Source organism: Triticum aestivum, chromosome 2A, assembly GCF_018294505.1.
Source record: "Triticum aestivum cultivar Chinese Spring chromosome 2A, IWGSC CS RefSeq v2.1, whole genome shotgun sequence".
In the NCBI taxonomy this organism is placed as follows: Eukaryota; Viridiplantae; Streptophyta; class Magnoliopsida; order Poales; family Poaceae; genus Triticum; species Triticum aestivum.
In genome coordinates this window covers 755,509,085-755,525,613 of record NC_057797.1, presented here as the reverse complement: position 1 = coordinate 755,525,613, position 16,529 = coordinate 755,509,085, and the positions used below count along the sequence as shown (strand labels likewise).

At 44.8% G+C, this 16,529-nt stretch overlaps 1 protein-coding gene across 1 annotated transcript; it reads left to right on the top strand.

Moving 5' to 3' along the window:
* Positions 1–12,475: 12,475 nt before the first annotated feature.
* Positions 12,476–15,547, top strand: LOC123190920 (transcription factor bHLH112). Its single transcript, XM_044603651.1, has 7 exons — positions 12,476–12,963; positions 13,154–13,661; positions 13,798–13,911; positions 14,105–14,170; positions 14,401–14,466; positions 14,645–14,707; positions 14,852–15,547. Exons 1-7 carry the CDS (start codon positions 12,626–12,628, stop codon positions 15,008–15,010), a joined length of 1,314 nt encoding a protein of 437 aa, XP_044459586.1. The 5' UTR covers positions 12,476–12,625; the 3' UTR covers positions 15,011–15,547.
* The last annotated feature ends 982 nt before the right edge of the window (positions 15,548–16,529 follow it).

The following is a 16,529-nucleotide window of genomic DNA, read 5'->3' as shown; positions in this document are numbered from 1 at the left end:
CAATGAATATCTTCTCCACATAAAAAGGGAAAATGACGGATATATATCTTACAAAGAACATGATCAGATGATCTACAGAGATGCTCCACGTACATTGAAAGATGCAATGAATTTCTCCCTCTGTAACGAAATATAGTTTTTAGATAACTATTTTAGTGATCTAAACGATCTTATATTTCTTTACAGAGGGAGTACTATATGGCAATTTGCTTCAGTATCAATCCGTGTACATGCAATCCATTATTAAATCAATTGGTGTCAGGTACAAAGCCATTCTTCACATACAGTATCATTTTCTTTTGTTTCTTCCCTTTTTTCTTCTCCAATTTTTTCATTCTTTTTTTGCATTTCGTTTCTTCTTCTTTTTTCTCTTTTTTTTCTTTTGTTTCTTCTTTCTGTTTTCTTTGTTCTTGTGATTATTATTCTGCATTTTTTGTATATGTCAACAACATTTCTCTAATACACATCTAACATTTTTACAATACAAATTAAATGTTTTTGTAATACATGGTCAACATTTTTTCTATACACATTCAAAATAGATACAAGATTAGCATTTATTGATAGATAAATAAAAAATTCATATATTTTAATTTATTTTTAAATGCTTGATCAACAGTTTTAAAATAAAAGATACATATGTTTTTGAATACATTGTCAACACTTTTTTATACATATTTAACAGTTTTCCAAATGCTTGATTAACATTTTTTAAATACTTGCTTAACATTTTTTAAAATGCTTGATTAACATTTTTACATACATGATCAAAAAAATTCATCATTTTTTAATACATGGTCAAAAAATTTCTATGCACATTTAACATTCTCCAAATGCTTGATTAAATTATTTTAAATACCTGTTCTACATTTTTTCAAATGCATGATTAATATTTTAATATAGATGATATAGATTTTTCTTCTTTACTAATACATGGTCAACATTTTTCCTATACAAATTAAAAATTTCCCACAGGCTTGACTAAATTTTTTTAAAAATTTCTAACATTTGTTTTCAAAATGCTTGATAAACATTTTTATATACATGATAACAAAATTTCATAATTTTTTATATACATGATCAATAAGTTTTGTATTAACATTCAAGATTTTCCTCAATGCTTTATTAACATTTTTCAAATACTAGATCAATTTTTTAAAAATACTTTTTCAAATTTTTTTGAATGTTTTTGAAGAGTGTTTTTGGTAATGCATATATTTATAATATTTTAATTTACAAACAAAGGTAAAAATTAAAACAGAAAACAGGAAAACGAGGCGTCTGGCCTGCTGTGTGCGTGGCCCGGCCCATCTTGCTCTCCCCTTCAGACAAGATTAACATTGCTGGTCAACTTTTTTTTCTATACACATTTAACACTTTTCAAATACAATTTTAACAACTTTTAATGCAATGTTAACATTTTCGCTATACCCATTTAACATTTCTCAAAGGCAAGTTTAGCATTTTTTTAATACATGGTCAACATTTTTTTAAAACTTTTTCAACATTCTTCAAATGATTGATTAACATTTTTCAAATACAAGATTAGACTTTATTTAATACATTGTCAACATTTTTTATACGCAGTTACAAAATATTTGAAATATAATATTAACATTTTTAACGCATGGATGACATTTTTCTATGCACATGTAATATTTTTTTTTGAATGATTGATCAAGATTTTTGAAATACAACATTAACATTTTTTTAATTCATGGTCAAGATTTATATACACATTTTACATTTCACAAATACTTGGTTAACAATTTCGAATACTTGTTCAACAGTTTTTTCAAATTCTTGGTTAACATTTTACATTTCCGAAATAGTGATTAACATTTTTATATACATGATAAAAAATGCATCATTGTTTTAATACATGATCAATATTTTTTGCTATATACATTTAACATTTTTCCAACTGTTAGATTAACATTTTGCGAATACTTGTCAACAATTTCCGAATACTTGTGGAACATTTTTAAATGTTTTTGTAATATATAATATGTATTATTACAATATTTAAAGTATAATTAAAAGTATAAAAATAGAGCAAAAAATTAAAACAGAAAACATAAAATGTGAACATAAATATATAAAAAGGAGCTTGTGGTCTCCCGTAAACCTGTGCCGGCCCATCTTGGTCCCCCTTCAGCGAGGGTACCTCGAGAGCAACTAACTAAAGAGTGTTCGTTGCGAACCTCCCCAAGGATCACTTGGGGATGCGTTGAGAGCGCGCCCAGCTGCCGCCACGTGTCCCGCTCTGTGCGGTTTCTCCGGATTTTGTGTTTTTTTCACACGTGTTTTCCACTTTTTAGATGGGTTTTTCCTGGTTTTTCAGCTTTTCGGTTTTTCGCCAGTCTTCCTTAGGTTTTGGACCAAAAAATATTTACGCGAAAAAACAACTTTTCTTTTTTCTCTTTTCGCGAGAGGCACACTATTTTTGGTTTAGGGAACCTTCTAGAAGGTTCATGAAGTTTTTTTTATTTTCTGTTTCTTTTTCGTTTTTCTTTCTTATTTTCCATTTCTTTCTTTCCTTCTTTCTCGTTTTTTGTTTCTTTTTTTCTTTTTGGTTCCTTCTTCTTTTTTTCTGTTTCCCCCTTTCTTTTACTCTATTTCCATTTTTATTTTTATTTTTTGCTTTTCAAGTCTTTTTCTTTATCATCAAGTGTTCAGGAATTTAAAAATATTCATATTTTTAAAATTAGGCTCATTTTTTCGAAATGTTTCTAGTTTGAAATTTTGTTTAAAAATTAGGAATTTCAAATTTGTTTACTTATTTTATAAGAATTGTTTGAAAATTCAATAAAAAAATTAACTACATATTTTTAAAAGGTTCGCCTTTTATGTTTTTGTTGCCAAATTCACAAAATGATTGGGGATTTCAAAAAAATTTCTCACTTTCAAAATGTGTTCACGGATTTAAAAAAAAAGCATGTCTTTGGATATTGTTCGCGAACTCAAAATATTTTTGAGGAATTTTAAAAAATGTTCTCATTTCTAAAAATTTGTCATAAATTCGAAAAATCTTCTGTAATTTTGAAAAATGGTCCCTAGCTTTTGCAATGTTGTTCACATATTCAAAAAATTCATATCTTTTGAATTTTAGAAAAAGTTTCGTTTTGTACAAATTGTTCATAATTTTGAAATATGTTCGTGTTTTGAAAAAAAATTCATAATTTTTAAAAATATGCGCGTTTTCAAGTTTTGTTCACAATTTCAAAAATTATTCAGGAATTTCAAAACATGTTCCAGCTTTTCCAAATTTGTTCACATATTAAAAAAATGACCATGTTTTCAAAAAAATTCGGAAATACAGGACATGTTTCCATTTTGAAAAATTGTCATTATTTTGAAAATTTTCCGCTTTTTCAAATTTCGTTCCTACTTTTCAGAAAATGTATGTGTATTTTAAAAGGTTATTCGTAATTTCAAAAACTATTCTCACTTTCAAATTTGTTCCTTTTACCAAGAAATGTTTGAGACACCCAAATGTGTTCACGTTTTCCAGAAATGTTTGAATTTTTATAAATTTGCTCATAAATTTGAAAATATTCATGTTTCAAAAAGTATTTATATTTAAACAAAATATCGTTCAAAATTTCTATTTTTTTAATTTGTTGCGACTTGATAGTTCATATGCTTTGGATGCTATTTTAGTTAGAAATTCCTAGGAGTTATACTGGCTAGCGATTTTAGTTCACTAGTCATGTCATTTAGATTTTGCTGATGTATTTTGTTTCTTTAACAACCACGTTGCATTTGTAGCAGAGAAGCCTGTCACGCACCACAATGTAGTCTTGGGTTCGAGTCCCACTAATTTTCTGACATTTTTCATGTCGCGAAGTGCCACGGCCTAATTGGCCAGCCTAGGTGAGCCACACCCTATGGGAAAGGTCGACTCTCTGACGCAAAGAGCGTCACATAGGAGCTCCCATGTAGGGGCGCCCGAGGTCCGTCGAGTTTGACTGACAGAGCAGCCTCTTTATTGGGCCGGGATTCAAAGCATATTGGGTTGCTCCGCTACGCGCTAACGCTAAGCACCATGCGGGTCACAGGGTTGTTTCTGTCCCGCCTCGCCTGCTTACGGTGATCCAAACCAGCTTAAAAGGGGATTCACATAGTAATGCATCACGACCTTACTTGAACACGATCTGTTCTATAGGAATTGTACTATTGCATCCTCCTCTAATAAGGAGACAAACTAGCCAGCCACCGCCTCCAAAAAGTTAGGGTTCTTTGCCTCCCGTCGGCGCCGGTCCGTCCCGTTTTTTGATCTTTTTTCGAGTTTTGTTAGGGTTTGTGTCCTGCTCAGTTAGGGGAGACGGAGGTGGCTCTCTAAAGAAGACATAAAGGTCTCCCCGCCTAGCCCCTGTTCCGGTGATGCGTCTAAAGAAGAAATAAAGGTGTGTCTCCGGCAGATCTATCTTTGGTGGATTTGCTTGGATCTGTTCGTCATTCGTCGTTCGTTCATGCGTCTTCACGTTGGATCCTTTTGATCTACACTCTTCATCTGCGGCGGTTGCTATTCTGGTGCGTTGGTTCTATGGGGCCTTAGCACGACGACTTCCCAACTGTCTACTACAACAACGTTTGCCCGGCTCCGGCAAGGAAGGGGTAATGACAGCGGCGCGCTCGCTTCAGTGTTCGTAGTCGTCGCTAGGTGGTCTACGGATCTTGATGCAATTTTTTATTATTTCTAGTTTTCGTTGTACTATCATGATTGAAGATGAATAGATTAGAAATTTTCCGGCAAAATAAAAATAAAAATAAGGAGACAAGCAGTTAAGCTTGTTTGATGACATCTCACCCGTGGGCCAGAGCGTGATAAACGGCTCGGATCACAGTTCCCTTATCCCATGGCTGTAGAGCATTGCTGACCAGGGTGGCTCTCAGGTTGTCTGACAGACCCATTTCTTCTTCTTTTTTCCTCTTTGACATGCCACGGTAGTGCTGAGCATCACCCAACTTGCCATCCTTTTTGGAGGGAACCAGTTAAGTTGCTGCTAGCCTGCTTACCTGGATGAGCCAACCTGAAGCTTGCTTCACTAAACCAACGCCCGAACTGAGATCGCTGGCTCACCTGGCCACATGGCCCTCCCCGAAAGCCTCTTTCCTGCAGCGAGACACGGTCGGTGTGCCTCGACTTTGTTGCTGCATGCGGCGGGGCCAGATGCTAATGGGATCAGCAGAGCTGATTGAGCCATATGTCTCGCTGCAAAGCTCCTCCCCGGCGCTGGCCCAGCCATTGTCTTCCTCATCTTTCCTCCCCCGGATCGAATCCTTTTCGATCTACAAGCTACCGCAAGTTGCCCAAAAGCTCCCGCGCACATGCACGGCACAGTACGGCCGGCAGTGCCGGCCGGGCCAACTCGCCGTGTCTCGCTCGATCCATCCCCCGGATTCCTCTGGCACCGGCACCGCCCATGCCCTCCAGATTCCTAACGGCACAGTCACTTCTGAAGCAAGACTTCTCATGCGTGCCACCTTTACCCTCGTCTTTTTTTCTTCTCTTGCTCGTGGAGAACAGACTTGAGAGGTGATCTTAATTATGAGCCCTTTGACAATTTGAGCCCGTGATAATTCACACACTGTGCAACCACTCCATGGTTCCGCCATGAGTCAACGAGTGGTCGCCAGGCCTGGTCGGTCCATGCATGCACGGCCATGAGTGCACCCGTGCTCCTCTGACTTTGGATCACCGAGAAATGGCCAAGCCCCGTCCCACACGGTTGAAGTTAAGGAGCAATCGCCGGCGTGGCGCGCCCTCGCTTCTAGACCTGTTCTTGCATCTTGGCCTTGCTTCCACAAGTCAGACCGGCCTAATATGGCTTGTCGCAGCACAGATGGCGCACAGCACAACGTGGACACGGTGCCTACTCCCTTTTGACACGATCGCATCAATGAGTAACGAGTCAACCAGACACAGTCAGCTAATTTCCACGTACTACTACTGCATGGAATCAAGGCCATGTACGTAGATGGAGCTTGCATTACTTGGAAGAAAACGTACTCTACCGTTTCATGCGTGGCTACGTCTAGTGCCATGCCCTTGCACTCGAATGCACACAAACCACCTAACTGGCTACTCCTATGTACTCATGTAGCTAGCTGCCTCGTTGTGTGGCAACTCACGAAAACACCACGGCACATGGACACTAGCTCAAGTATCATTCCTGTTGGTAGTGCCCAGTAAGCTAGGAACCACCATGCAAATGGTTGCCAATCCAAGCCTTTTCGGACGTGCTCCGATACGTACATCTGCTAGGGCACATGCATGCACGTACGTATATATGGTTGGCATGGTGCGGCGGGCGTCACGGCCGCGATCGTCGGACCGCTCACCGGCGGCAACGTCGCAGCCACTTTCACGCCGCGCGGGCCTAGTCGTTATAGCCCAACAGCGCAATGCAGTGCGCTTAAACCTCGGACGCAAACACCATTGTTTTCAAGCCTGGCATGATCTCTGCAAACACCCTTGTTTTCCCTCGTCGCAGTCCTACGTACGTAATGTTTCCATCAGCACACAGAGAACCGATGCAGTAACTCCGACAGTGACCCCAGGGGAATTTGGACGCAGAGCTCTCGCTCTCCCGATCGCAACCGGAAAGAAAGAGAGAGAGAGAGGAAGAAAGTGAAAGGTGAAGCGTCAAAAGGGGGTTGACCCGTGCACCCAGGCTGCGATTGCGACGGACACTGCCTCCACAGGCCCATCGCCTGGCCCAGCATACCTAACGCAGTCACACGCATAACACGGCCGGGGGCCCGGCTGGTCAGGGAGGCTGCTGCGGGCCTCACTACTGGGCTGGTTTCGTCAGAGCCCACCTGCATGTGCCGTCTCGGGGTCCAGCGAGTGTTGACCCCCCTGGGAGCCAGATGGAGAGTTTGGCCTCGTTTCACACTGCGCACATCAATAAAGTCGGAGAGAATTCACAAGACGGGAAAAGGCGGTGTATCATTAGTGCACTAACTCCTTCAGGAGACGCCTCTTGTCTGTTGTTGTTTGTGCCCAGGTAACGGTGAGCTGAATCTAACAGCTTGTGTGCTGCTGCTGCTGCTGTTGTCTTTAATTTTCTGCTAAGGTTATCTATCTGTTCCACGAGTGTGCATGACGTGCACACTGCACACACAGGGGCCGGTGTGGGTGTGGGTGGGTTCCGATCAGGTAAAAACACACCAAAGCGTCCTGCAAAAAGTGCTATAGAATATTCGTGTAGAAATATTGGCAAGTGTATTCCCGGTGCGGTGCTAGCTTGATCCTTGCTAGCTAGTCTAGAGTCTAGACTTGTGAATCACAAGTTCTCAATATGCATGCATGGGAACGGATTTCTCTTAATTTGGATCATCTGATGGTTGACCTTGTTGCTTGGACGCATCAGTCACGGGCTTACCTCCCGTGCTCACTTCCAAGTCCAAAGGCGCACATGTAAGTACATTAGCGAGCTAGTTGCGATGGAAACGAAGGAGAGATCAACGGAACCAACCCCACTTGACACGGTAGCTTGCTAGGCTCCAAAGAAGCTCGGGTCTGGCCTGCCATGGATCTCGGCAGCTGTCGGGAGAAAGAAACTGATCGAGTAGACGATCGGAAGTCAGGGCAGGTAGCGTACGCTTTGACCCACTAAATCAACTCCTAAAATATCGGTGGTACTACCAGATCCCCCAAAATCAGAAAGATGCTAGCTTGACGATCTAGCTAGAGGTCGTAGCGCACCCCAGCCCTGAATGCCGTGCCAACGCCGAGCCTAACAGCGAAGACGTCCCACGTACGGGCCCCCGCGTCCCATCGTAACTCGGAAGGCCGGCACATCATGATCAACACCTCTCGCTTTTTCTGACTGACGCGTTGGATCGACGCCGGCCGTCGCCTCGGTCTGCCCGGCGACGGATCAGCGTCGCCGTCGGCGCGCGCGCGCGTGCGACGCCGGTTCGCGGGCACGTGTCACAGGACCGGCCAGCGACGTGCAGTGCGTACATACGTGCAGCAGCGCGCGTGGTGTGATGTGCCGGCCGCAGCGCGCGCACTAGGCGTGGTCGATCGCCGTGTCCGTGCGCGCGGCCGTGTCGCCGTGTGCCGCACAGACAGCAGAAAGCGGCGGGGAGAGATTCTCCGTGGGAGGATGGGGGCGGGCTCAGTAGTAGGAGTTCCCTGGGTCGCACGGCACGGCAGGGCCAGCGGCTTGCCGTCTACGACTGGATCGGTCGACCCACCAACAAATGATAGAGATGGAGAGTCTACACGTCTGTCTCTCTTCTCTGGCGAATTGTCTACGTCGACGCCTATCATCAGTGCGTGCGTGGGCGTGGCTACGTACTACGTGCAATGCACGATCGAGTAAATTTATGTGTCATATATCTATCGTAGCTCTGTGGGTGGCTGATACGGATCGTGCCACAAGTTACGGCCAGGTAAAACTCTTGCCTCTTGGTACGTACGTGCTCTGTCGTTCCGATCGCGGGAGGAGGTTGATTGCACGCGACTAACTGACGCGATCTATAGCTAAATTAGTTGGCTATATAATCATCCACTCCATCTCGTGCATGCCAACGACCGACCAGTCCCTAAACGAAAACACAAGGGACGGCTAGAAAGGTCATGCATGATCGCGCGATCCTTAGTGTTATTTTCCGCGAGTTGTTCGGTGAAGAAACACTGAGGCTAGCTAGCTCATCACAGATTCGAGTGTCTGCCGTTGTGAACCTATATATAATTGTACTATATTACTATCAGTTCCTCTCTGCAACTGCTGCACTGCCAAGCACGCTAGCTAGGGAATGGAATGAACAACAAGTTGACCTCCACAACCCCAATGATTTCTCGCCTAGCAGTAGTACTGCTACAGAACTATAATATCAATTCATTCATCTGTGGAACTGCTACACTGCTGGCTGTCCAGCGAGGGAAATGAGATGAAATGAATAGAAAGTTGACCCTCTTCTCGTCTACCGAACCCGAGAATGATGATCCCTCCATCGCGTCGCCTAGCTAGTAGCTAGCTCGATCGGATCGGATGGGATCGGATGGTCAAAGGTTTGTCGCTGGTGGATACGTGGCGGCGACGTCGTGGGTCATCGATGGGGACACCGGCCGGGCGGAGCGGACGGATCCTTGTCGAGATCGATGAGGCGATGGATCGATCGACGAACGCTGCTCCGGCTGGCCGGACGCTGTCCCTGTCCGACCTTTTGACTCGGCCTCCGACTACTGGAGTGGCGCTGGCTTGCGGGCGGAGTGCACTGCATGCTCCTGCGTGTGGCTTGGCTGAGGCTCAGTATAGATGTGTGTGTGTGGATGGGGTGAGTGGGCGGCTGGCTTTTTCCGGGCACGCGTGCCGTCCCCCGGGCCCCGCGCTTTTGACGCCTTCTCTTTCTCTCCCGCCATAGACTTCGCCGTAGCTAGCAGTCGATCGACGGCCATCAGCATGACGTCAAGGACGTCGTCGTCGAGCCAACCTACCTGTCTGTGCTTGCAACCATGGTGTTGCACTAGCTAATACCTATGGCTACAGCTGTAGGTTTAGGCCGGCCACCGTCTTCCTCTTCTAGAGACGAAATCCTGCGGCGATACTACGCCGAAAGAATGTTCCTACAGTCGTCGTCCACAGGACTCTCTGCTCTGCTGCAAGCCTCAAGTAGTAGTAGGTGTATATATTTTTTACGTCTATGCATGAACCTAGGCTGCCGTTTTCTAAGTCCACTAAAAGCGCAATTAGGACGTACCTGCCTTGATTAACCACTTGCATGTATGAAATGCTGTATCCAGTATCTATGCTGCCCGTGGGCACGACGGTTTCATATCACGATCAACCAGAATGAGAAGTTGTCTTGACTATTTACGGTTGGCATGTCTATATATAGCTACGCATTTGGATCGGTCGAATCGCACTGTGCTACTACGAGCTACGAGTAGCTAGCTATAGCAACCTCACTAATTACACACTCCGTTACACGATCTGTAAGGAGAAGAAAAATATAAGGGGAATAATATGAGTTTGGCTAGTCTGAAAACTTTTTTTAGAAAAAAACTGGGACTTGGCTAGTGTGGACTTGGAAGGGAATATAAGTACGTGGCAGAAAATTCCAAAAAGGAATAGGGCGGAGGGAATCATAACGATCCAGGACAAACATGGGGTGCCTAACGCGTGCGTTAGGGAGGCGTTCTTCCATCACGTCACCCATCCCCGACGAAACTGACGTTTTGGCATCTGAATTAATTTTCAGATTCATCCAGAACATGCATGCATGATTCATTGTGACCAAAAACAATTTTATCACCGGCAGGCAAGCACGCATGCATGAAAAATTCTTACGGCAAAAACCAAGGGTGCATGCATGCATCCATCCATCGACCATTCTTCCATTATAATGCCATATATAGTAGTAAAATTTAGCTAGCATTTAAAATGCACCATGCTAGCGAGAGCTACAACGTTACTATCACTGGATATGTTCCGCATGCTACACATATTATAAACTACGATTTGTAGGATCAGGGCACGCAAGTAATTTGCATCCGACTGTGACGCTTGAATTTTATCTTCTAGTGGTCGGAATGCTTGACAATAAAATAAAATAAAGGCCGATGGTCAGAGGATTTGCAATTATCACCACGTTGAAAGTAATTCGCTACTAGCTAGGATAGATTAGATTAATTCTAGCCGACTATAGCGCACACAGACGTGACTTCTTGGTACAAAAGATTAGGTCCAACAGTTGTACTACTAGAGTTCATTACCCCTTTATAGCAGTTAGGCAATTTCATCAAACATTCCTTCTGGATGATGTAATTCATTTCACTGTGTTGCTATCATCAACAAGACCTCCTTTCGGAGGTCAATGCCTTTGATTGATCCATTCGAATTTATACCCTAGTCTCACTCCTTTGTTTTATTTGCAAGTAAAAGATAACATATTTTATGCCGACTCGACATATTTATCCTGATTCTAATGTGTGAAACATGCATGCACGGCGCCAGGCATATGTCAATTATTGAATCCCTGCTTTGTAATCTCAATATCCCTAAATCCTTACTATTATATGGCTAGCTAGTGGCCCGAGCCTCTAACCGAAGAATCATAAAAGAGGAGATTGAAGGATCAGAATTTCTTGACGGTATAGCTAGATGTGACTTGTCTGGAACAAAGACATCGTGAATTTTTCTTTTGTGACCATCAATTATTTGCCAAGATTTGTCCGTAGTATTGAAATACTATAACACACATGTACTGAGACAATATCAACTTTTAACACATAAATGTTCCCCTCCTTAGAGGCGTCGTCACAGATACCTTAGATTTGTCTCCCGTGCCTTGGGTTTTGGGTCCTCAAGTTTTCCCGGAAGGCTTTAACCTAGGACCAAGTCACACAACATGTTGTCTAGCAAGATCAATGGACTCTAGGTTGGCGGCCTTGGTAGGTTGTTGAGAGATGAGGGAGAGACCCGGAAGGCGGTGCGGCAGCGATGAACCAATTGGGTGGGAATGTGGTTTGGCATGGCAGAGAGTGGTGATCTTGTGCTAGAAGGGTGACCAATTTTTCTGATCCAAGTACACAATCAAACGGGGTTGGTTTGGCTGGTACTTCGTTTGCGAACTAATATAAAATCGTTTAGATCACTAAAGTATCTAAACGATCTTATATTAGTTTATAGAGGAAGTACATTGGAGCGGCATGCCTGAATGTTGGTGTGTTGGTTGGGCATGTAGCTAGCCATGCAGGCATGTGTGTGACCGAGTGGTGTATTTGGAAGTGAGAGCAGCAGCCCACAAAAACGATTTCTCGCGGCAGATCTAGTTTAGCTAGGCGGTTTGAGCTTATTGTGTTGGTTTATTTATTAACTAATCCCTCCGATCCAAGATAAGTGTAGTGGTTTTAGTTCATTTTTTCCTAAAATCATGAAACATATTTTCGAACGCAGGGAGTAGGGTTTTCAGCCGACTTTTCCTTGTAAACAGAGTCTCTCACCCTTTTATCCATTCAAGGTTTAAAAAAAAACTCACTCCGTTCGAAATTAGATGACGCTCAAACGGATGTATGTATACATATTTCGGTGCTAGATACATCCTTGAGGACGGAGGTTGGTTATTCTTTAAGATTACACCTAGTGTGATGAACCTTAACAACACTATGATATGTCTTTTTCGTTGTTGGTAGTCATCTAACATTACGCGCATACGTCAAAACCCTAAGACAATAAGAGGTTACTGTTACAACTACAAGACAAGATTGAGAGTTAAAAGAGACTACTACCGGTGAGCACGAGAGTGTTGTGTAGTGCTCTACTCTAGTGATGTGGGTTGTTCAACGACCGCTTGATCATGATCTGTTGCACCAGATCGATTTGAAATTTACCAGCTGACGCAATGCGGGAAGACCGCCAACGACCCAAGCCACGGTCAGGCAGGCGAAATTCTCCTCTCCGTTTCATTTCCAAACGCAGTTTATATATACCCAGACCACACAACCCCATCTTTTCCACTGAGCTTAGCTTCACCCCTTTCCCCTCCCTCCTCTCCTTGCCCACCCAACAAGCACTCACCACTCCCTTGCATCTGGCTCTCCTATCCCTCCGAGATCGATCGGTCGACGAAGAAGCGGAGCGGTGATCAGCAGATTGAAGAGATGGGAGATCATCAGCTGATGCATGCTGCTCCGGCCATGTACAGCGGCGGCGGTGCCGGAGCCGTGTCTCATGGCATGTGGTGGAACAGCAACGCGACGGCGGGGGTGCCTGCCGCGGCGTGCTCCACGGAGCTCGCCGGGTTCAACAGCTGGCCGGCCGGTCTGGCGGCTGGTGGCTACGACGTGGCGGGGGTAGACGGCGGGAAGCAGGCCAAGAGCTGCACCACCACGGCCTCCTCCGAGTCGCCCGGGAACAACAGCTCCATAACCTTCCAAGAAACGGCCAGCATCAACGACCCGGCAGCCGCCGGCTTCGCCGACTGGAATAACCCTTACATGTGAGTTGTTCGTTCCCACTTAGTTCCACACCTGCCCTTAATTTGCTCGATTGATTCGCCGTTCGTCCGTGATCTCGTACTAGTATCATATGATATGATGATGGTCGATACACATACGTACATACTCCCGTGACATGCACTGAAACTAATTAACGAAATCTACATGTGTATGTATTTTAACTTCCAACAGGAGCAGCGGCGCTGGTAATATGCATGGGTTTCTCCAAGTTGGCCACCATGACATGAGCTCGAGAACGGACCCGCAGAGCATGATGAACGCCGTCGCCGCGCCGAACAACCTAGACCTAGCTCTACAAGGCCACCACCACCATCAGCAGCAGCAGCAGCAGGACGATCACCAGCGCCAGCAGCAGCTGCTGTCCAGCCTGGGGGCGCCGGAGCTGCTCCTGTCGCCCAACTCGCCGTACGGGTTCCAGTCGTCGCTGCTGAGGAGCCTCATCGAGCCCACCGGTAAGCCAGCACCGGCAGCGGGGCTCCTGCAGCAGTATCAGTACCAGCAGATGGGCGGCCAGACAGGGGCCAGTGAGCCGCTCCAGTTCACCAACGACGCCGCGTTCTGGAACCAGTCTGCCGGGTTCGGCATGGGCATGGCAGCGCCGCCGGCGACTGACAACACTAGCGTGCGTTTGGCGAAACAACCGGCGCCGGCGCCGCGTGGGGCAAACCTTGCACTTAAGGTACGGAAGCTTGTGCTAATGATTTAGTATTTACTACTACGATACTCTATACAAGCAGTTGCAAATATTGCATGGAAGCACGTACAGATGTAGTAGGTGGCCGATTGTAATTTACTTTGGTTGTCTGTATGTATAGACTGTGCTAGAAGGTGTGGGAGATTCTAGCTCAATCGTCACCAAGAAGGCAAGCGGCGAGCCGGCGTTCAAGAAACCGAGAATGGAGACGCCGTCGCCATTGCCGACCTTCAAGGTAAACATGCATGCTCATGCTCATACTCATGCATGGTTAGGTACTTAGGTTAGGTTAAATCATGCCACTTGGTTCTCTTAAACACCATGGACATTATTTGATGTCACATAGTATAATACATAGACGCAAACCCAGATCGGTGCATGATGCATCTTTATCGGTTGATTAAAGTTGTGCATGCAACACATTTCAGGTTAGGAAGGAGAAGCTAGGGGACAGGATCACAGCGCTCCAACAGCTCGTCTCTCCTTTCGGAAAGGTATAAGCTTGCTTGCTAGCTTCGCTTAGCTAGGCTTTTCATGCATGCATGCATGCATCACATAAACAAAAGCTAGATATATTACACATGACCTTGAGTAGTATCATCCAATGTGCATCTCTTCTCTGCAAAAGCGTTCATCGTTTCCTCCCCTCCTTTCGAGATCTACTTTCATCTAAACACACATGTGGAGGAGTATCTAACACACGATCTCGTTGTGCGTGCCGCAGACGGATACGGCGTCGGTGCTGCACGAGACCATCGAGTACATCAAGTTCCTCCACGACCAAGTTGGTGTAAGTGCACGTTCCAAGTCCCTACATATGATTCCATGCCCCCATGCACGCACACGCACGCTTTAATCATGGCGCCCCGAGCACGCACGGGCTCTATCGGTTTCCTCCCACGAATCATCCACCAGGAGACTCCATTGGAGACCGAGCTCAACATTTGTCTCTGCAACCTTGCATGCAGGTGCTCAGCGCCCCATACCTCAAGAGCGGCCATCATCAGCATCAAGTGCCACAGTACCTCAAGGTATGTACATGTACATCCATGGCGTGCTTGTCAGTCTGCATGCTTTGCTCTCTCTCACTTTCCATGGATACTGCATGCCATTTCAAGTCTCAAAGTGCATGTCTGATGCTAGCTTTTTACATGTGTCTGCGCGTGTCTGGTCAGAGCTCGAGCAATGGTAGCCCCGACAAGTCGTGCAAGGACGGCGGCGAGGTGTCGCTCAAGGGCCGGGGGCTGTGCCTGGTGCCGATATCGAGCACCTTCGCCGTGGCCAGCGACGTGCCCGTCGACTTCTGGAACCCCTTCGGCCCCCAATTTAGGTAGAGGAAGAAGAAGAAGCACAAAGCTTGATGAACGTACGGCCCCGATCCGATCGATCAGAAGCAACCACGCACGGATCGATCCGACGACAACGTTCCTCGATCTTCATGAGCTATCTAGTAGTAACAGCCTATGATCATAATTTGTAACAGGTAGTAGCACCAGTGAGGAACGCTTAATTAATTATATGGCTAAGCTAGATGAACCTTTGGAATGAGTGCTTGAAGACTTGGGCTCATTCTTCAGGTTCATCAGGGAATAATCTATTGACCAAGGGATCTGCATGCTAGCTGAGAGGATCAGTACTGGATTATGTCGCGCTGATCATTCGATCATCGTCGTCGTCGATTGTCGTCGTATGATTGCTTGTTAGGTTTGCATCATTGGGCAGTTGTGGAACAGCTTGTTGTTTTAAGAACTACTACTAGTACTTTAATTCAGCCATGATCGATCAAAGCAGATCTGTCTGTAGCAGGTTTCATTTCTCTATGGATTTGTACTACCAAATAAAGAAGTGGCATCTCCCCTTGATTGATCTCAGCATGCGGTTTACACCTTTGGATCTGGCCACATGCTCTTGTTTTAAGTAGGGCTTCCAGAATCTGTGCGTGCTGTGTGTCTTTTTCTTGAATATTGCCTTCCAGAATCTTTCAGGGTTAGACTATCCCATTTCTGAGCCAGTGGATATCAGCATGCGTGTATAGCATATTCTTCTGTGTGTTTCTTATCGTGTGGTCTACGTTTCATTCCTCTCAGCGGTACCAACTAAGCCAGGACCCGTGTATAGTCATCGCTGAAATTGTATCCAAGCAATTTAGAAAATTCAGTTGCATAACAAGTAGCAGGAGTAGAAAAAATTACTCTTTCATAACAAGTATAGGGGTAGTAAAAGCGATGAAACTCACCTGAAAGGACTCGCGGCCGAATCAGATATTCGACACCGGGTGCGAACACTGAATCTCAACTGAAGTGTTGCAGCACTGAAGCTTGGCTGCTGAGTGCTGAGCACAACTGTTTTGCCCTAGCAGCATGCTAGCACCCCATTTCCTGTGCTTTTTTTACATTTGGGTGGTATGGTACCGGACCAATATCGAGTGCACTTTTAGCTCTTTGAGTCTACCTGCGTGGAAAACTGTTGAAATGAAAAAGAGTAAAGCACCAGTTTTTTTATAGTATAAACTGAACATCATAGTGGGATGGTTGGCATAAAAACAACTGTTCTTCAGAAGAACGCACTAAACTACTTGGAGGAGATGTATGAACTGTGTTGGAGTATTTAATTTCTGCCCAGCCCACCATTTCTCCTGTTCTTGGGATGAAAGAAACTCGTGTACTTTTCGTAGAATTTGACTTTGTTTCTTGCCATAGAAAGAATTGGTGCTAAACTTTTGAATTTGACTCTGTTTGAAAGCTACCATCACGCACCTCAACACCCTAGATTAGTGTAATGGTCGAACTAGTAAAGCCAACGTGCAAGACAAAGTTCAACTTCACGTCGTGCAGTGACTGATGTTGGATGAAC

What these genes read in the sequence shown, in the direction of transcription:
- LOC123190920 (XM_044603651.1), top strand. Translation starts at nt 12,626, where the DNA reads ATGGGAGATCATCAGCTGATGCATGCTGCTCCGGCCATGTACAGCGGC. An exon ending in GACTGGAATAACCCTTACAT is followed by an intron (nt 12,964 to 13,153) that starts GTGAGTTGTTCG and finishes AACTTCCAACAG; the next exon opens with GAGCAGCGGCGCTGGTAATA. An exon ending in GGGCAAACCTTGCACTTAAG is followed by an intron (nt 13,662 to 13,797) that starts GTACGGAAGCTT and finishes CTGTATGTATAG; the next exon opens with ACTGTGCTAGAAGGTGTGGG.